At 38.1% G+C, this 5723-nt stretch overlaps 1 protein-coding gene across 1 annotated transcript; it reads left to right on the top strand.

Annotated features, from left to right (window-relative positions):
* The first annotated feature begins 756 nt into the window (after positions 1–756).
* msx1a (muscle segment homeobox 1a) lies at positions 757–5008 on the top strand. Its single transcript, XM_079838245.1, has 2 exons — positions 757–1193; positions 1522–5008. Exons 1-2 carry the CDS (start codon positions 854–856, stop codon positions 1926–1928), a joined length of 747 nt encoding a protein of 248 aa, XP_079694371.1. The 5' UTR covers positions 757–853; the 3' UTR covers positions 1929–5008.
* Positions 5009–5723: the final 715 nt, after the last annotated feature.

Genomic DNA, 5723 nt, shown 5'->3' with positions numbered 1-5723 from the left:
ATCAGTTACAACCAATTACAATTTACGAAAGAGCAGAACGGGTTTAGTGCAGCCCCTGGAATATTGCATCTCACACTAATATTCGTATTTTTTGTGTGTTGTATAACATAGTTAATTTGCTTGATCATGATCTCCGAGCAGCTCTATTACACAAGGAGAGCTAGTAAATGGCTTAAGAAACATTATGTCCTGCGGCTCTTCATGAGGGTTAAAGTTCTGCGCTTTGATCCCGCCGCCGCTGGCGCCAAAAAACAACATCACCGTCCTAGACTCATATAATTAGCTCAGTAAAACACTAATCGCCACTGATTGAATATGTTTAGCAATTACTGGAGTGTACAGTGATCACAATGATCTGCAATGTGTGTTATGAATAATATGCGTTCAAGGAACTCTCAAAAAAATATAGGCGACACGGATTTTTCCTAAGAAAATAAAGGGTTTTAAAACAGGGAATCAATAGACCTACGCCTTGCCGAATCCCCCTTGTTTGACATAAGTAAAAGGGGAAAAAAAGTCTAATCAGCAAAATATATATTGGCTAATGAATAAATCGAAGGGAAAATGTAGGCCTAAAATAATAGTCACTTACGCTGTCGCTACAAAACCATCCCTTTTTTTTGTTGTTGTTGTTGATCATTTTGCTCAGTACCGAACGCAATACTCAACTCAACACCTACAGTCCTACAGTCAAACTTCAGGAACTTAAGCCCCGCCCCTCTGCTCTGATTGGATCGCCGTGTGTTATTAGCTTACAGTACTTCATAGAGGAGTCAAACACCAGCATGTTCTAACCATCACATCTGGCATTTTATACTAAAAAAGGTGGACTTCACATCGGTGTATCGCGTATATGGCCCCAGTTATCACCATGACTTCTCAAGTTACCGGGTTTAACGCGGAAGATCATTCCCGTGTGATGGTGGGAGTTAAAGGAGAGATGCAGACCAGCATCAGTGTGGAAGAGGACGGAGAGCGACCGAAGATTCTCCCGTTCAGCGTCGAGGCTCTGATGGCAGACCGGAGGCCGATCAGCTCTTCCGCCGGGACAGCATCGCATACTCTCATTCCGGAGGCAGATCCAGACCGAGCCGGTGCTCGTTTGACATTTTCCGTTGACGTTCTGAAGCTGCCGGTAAAGGCGGAGAGCCCAGAGCGGAGCGCATGGACACAACCGGCCAGTTTCTCTCCCAGTGAGTTATTAAAAAAGCGCGTGAAGTACATAATAAATCGCTGCATGCTTTGATCTGAGATTAATATCTGACGGTACGATTATTATCGATCTATTTATTCTTAAAAATAAAATGATTGGCATTCTTTAACATCCACAAAATCTAGTGGAAAAATGTCATTAAGATTATTAAAACGTCCTGAACACTAAGAAAAAAGGTTCTTTGGGGAACAAAAAAGGTTCTTTTAAAAAACCCGTTGGAACCTTTATTCTTTAAGACGGATAAGATCGCAAGACTCATTGTGTAGACCTGAATCTAAAAGTCGATGTGTTTGTTTTGTTGACTCCAGGGCGTCTCAGTCCTCCCGCGTGTCCTCTGAGGAAACACAAAACCAACCGGAAGCCCCGGACCCCGTTCAGCACGGCTCAGCTGCTGGCTCTGGAGAGGAAGTTCCGTCAGAAACAGTACCTGTCCATCGCCGAACGGGCCGAGTTCTCCAGCTCACTCAGCCTGACGGAGACTCAGGTGAAGATCTGGTTTCAGAACAGACGAGCGAAAGCCAAGCGGCTCCAGGAGGCCGAGCTCGAGAAACTGAAAATGGCCACTAAACCGATGCTTCCACCGGCTTTCGGGATTTCGTTCCCACACGTCCCCCCTTCATATACAGGATCACATGAGTTTCACAGACACTCCATGAGCTTGACTCCGGTGGGACTGTATACACACATGGGATACAGCATGTATCATTTAGCTTAAAAGACGACCCGACGCCAAGAAATGTGACTCTTCGGCAGTTCCATTCCGATAAAAGTGGAACTGGTTATAATGGTGGTCTATACTTTCACAGAGTTATCGAAGGTAGGTCGAGGGAAAACAGTCCCCTGTGTTTATAATCGCATTTCAAACTCGCGCTGATGTTTTAAATGAGCATTTTCAAGTTGATTTTCAAGATGATTCCCCTCGAAAGGGATATCTGAACTGTAAAATATTGTACATTTGGATAAAAAAATACCATTTATATGATGAATATATTTGTTAAATAAATTAATGAAAACGTTTTCTTGTTTGTTATAGACTGTGAGAGTTTTTAAAAACATGTCCAGAAAGTGTTGAGTATTTGATCTTAAACTCCAAAACTGTGTGGCTTCCCTGGAAACACTCGAATAAACAAATTCCAACCCTTTCAAAATTATACTAATGCTAAGGCTGCACGTCAATGAAGTTCAAAACCACTCGATCCAGCTCTACACATGCTTACACTATATATAATTTGTTGACCCAGATTAACATCAAAGTTTTCTTGCAGCACCGGGTAATGGTAAATAATCTCCTACAGAAACACACCTATGTAAAGCGCAACCCCATAAAAGAACAGGCAGTCTTTGAGTGTCGTGGTGAAAGTGCATTTAAACTGTCATCTATCATCTGGCTGGAGTGTATTTCCACAGCTGTTGCTTATTGCTCTGAAATAACCCACTCAGATTTTCTTGGCGCCAGTAGATCGGAGAGACCGACATCTACAGAACCGTCACTTGTGAGGAGTTCAAACAAGCCGGTTAAATTAAAGATTGGACTTGGACTTGAAATTACCTTAAATGATTTGACTGGGGATGAAATTACAGTCAGTTTGGAGGACCTGTAAGGAGGTCAATCAAGAGAAAATGTCAACGCTGTGGATCATGGTTGAATCGCTGCTGAGTTTCAATTCAACGCTGATTGCACAATGCCGTTTCAAGCTCTTAATTTGCAACAGATCTTGTTAAATTTTCAATACCAGCCTAAAATTAGTCTAGTATTTTGCTGGCCTTTTTTTTTTTTTTTTTTAAATGATAAAACAATTTCAATTACATTTTAAAATGGCCGCACATTATATTTCAATAATTCCAGCGATGAGAAGTTGAAATGAGCATGTGATTTTCAGGAGAAAACGCATGGATTTCTGAAAGAAGAATGGATTTCTTTATGGTCTCTGTGATCTGTCACAGGCCCGAGTTCAGAGCATCGCGCTGCTCGGTAATTAATAAAAGCGCTAATGACAATGCGATGAGAATCACACGGGTGAGCGCGCGCCCTGAAAGAGCCCGACCTTCTCACAATAGATCTGAGGGGGATCCGTCCTTTCCTTTCACTCGCTCTCTCTCTTCACGCCCCGGGCTAACAGGGAAACAAAAGTCACTTGTTTTTATCATCCAAAATATCACAACGGGAACTTTGCGAAGAGAATCGGCGCTTGATTTCTCTGGCGCCACGTCTGTCAGTCTCAGTTTAAAGACTCAAACAGGGAAGTTATTTCAGCCCTTTCTTGATTTATGTGCATTACAGATGTTATATTCTGACAACAGTCCACGTATGTCTTCTAGAAACTCTTGCGATGATGTGCACCTACGTTTAATAGGCCAACTATCTAAAACCTAAATAGGAGTTAAACAGTAAAATATATAAATTTGTAAATTAAACATATGAATACTACAAAAAAAATTCAGGATTACCCAACTCAGTTAACCAGAAACGACGTTGTTGATATTTAATTTGAATGGAATTGAACATGAACATTCAAGAATATTTTAGGTCAAAGTCTTTACAGATTATACTTTATAGTGTGTATTTGTTGTTCTTTCCTTTTTTTTTAGAGGAGGGTTGAGATTTTGTAACCTTGTTTTCCCAATTTTCATGATATTTAAAAACTTCATCTTTTGGTGCTTATTTTTTGACATTTTAAATTAAAATAAACCTCTTTCTGTTTTTGTCTTAACGAGATTTCTGAAAACGTGTCTTAATCTCTATATAAAACAATGCTGTGTTGTTTCCGTGTTTGGGTCAAATATCTCATCGGTTGGGTTTAAAAATTTAATTTAAACATTTAAGGTTGGGTTTGTCCATATTTGACACCAAAACAACCCAACATTTTCTTTGAGAGATTGCATAAAAGATATGAATATTCGAAGACCTGCCCAATAATATTAGACGGTTTGGCTGAAATGTATTATACGTCAACTAATTGCAGAATATTTTCTATTAATTGAAATTACACAAAGTGGAATAAAACCAGTAAAGTCTGGATGAAGTAGACCTATTCTTAAGGAAATGCGCTGTACACTCGGTACACAAAATGCTGGGTTGTTTCAGACCATGTTTCGGTCAATATGTACAACTGTTGGTTTAAAAATGTGTTTAAAATATTTGAATCAACGGTAGGGTTTGTCCATATTGACCCAAACATGGGTTGAAACAACCCAGAATTTTTAGAAAGTGTAGAAAACAACACCTAATGATTCCAGTTATCATCCACGTTAAAGGCTGAACGTCGCTTGGATATTAGATGTTGAGCTATAGTGCCACCTCCCGGTTACTTGCAGCATTCACTCAAAGGTACTGATATCGTTTGGTAAGGCCATCACATTCGTTTCTCTCTTTAAATGTTCTTTTTTTTAACAAAGGCATATGGTTTCAGGTATTTATTTTACTCATGGACGATGAAATACATTGAAACCGCAAATAAAAAAACAGTAATAAATCCGAGCGCAATTTACTTCGAAAAAGAATAGGCCTAGAACATGACCAACACATACGGATTAACCCAACAACAATTCTATAATTTTTAACAATAAGATTACCCATCTTCTTTATAACCCTATTCATGATAATGGAACATGATAATAATATTTGGGTGTTTTAAACTGACAGCATCTCAAACTAAATGCCTATTTCTAAGAGCAATTAGGCTAATCATTTATAAGTTTTTACAGCACTAATTGTTTTATTAAATATGTTTCTTTTCCTGGAAATTGAATTTGATATTTGATTATTTCATTGCAATTAAATGTCATGATTTTTGTACCAACTGCAGCTTTTTTTCTTCTACAACGTAAATATATATACCGAGAATAAAACAATATATGAATCTACAAAGAAAGAAAGAACATTTGAGAAAAGACCACCAACGCATGCGTGAATAGCAGCACGATTAAGATGCTGAATAAAATTTTTAATATAGTTTGAAATATGTACAATTTAATCTAAATGTTTTTCTGCAGGAAACCTCGAATCGAAACGAGCACGAGATGATGATCTAGTTTAAGTTTATATAACTGCGGAAGATCATAATCACTGCTGATATTTGCCTCCGTTAATTGATATACACACATGCAACACGTTTTCCTTAAATGTTGAACATATTTCACATTTCAAAAGTGATCTTAAACAAATACACATCTGCTGCTTGTCCTTTCAGCACAAATTACTCTTTAACATTTTTGAAGACATTATAACTGAAGCTGCACTTCTGACTAATTTATTTCAAACAATCACAAAATAGGACAATGCATTTAAAATAGGCCTATGTACATATGTAAAATGAACAAATGCAGCTAAAAGATAACAATTCATAAAACAATTGCAAAAGTTCCGATTGATGAAGTTCAGCGGTATAGCATTTGAAACTGATGTTGTATTAGATAGCCTACATATTATTGGTGTAATTTCGAAGATATACTGGAAATTGTTTCTTATTAACTATAATGAGATGCTAAACAGAAACAACGGAACCGTAAA

This window comes from Gobio gobio (assembly GCF_949357685.1).
Source record: "Gobio gobio genome assembly, chromosome: 16".
Lineage (NCBI taxonomy): Eukaryota > Metazoa > Chordata > Actinopteri > Cypriniformes > Gobionidae > Gobio > Gobio gobio.
The sequence above is the reverse complement of the archived record's forward strand: the minus strand, read 5'-3'. Positions and strand labels throughout refer to the sequence as shown.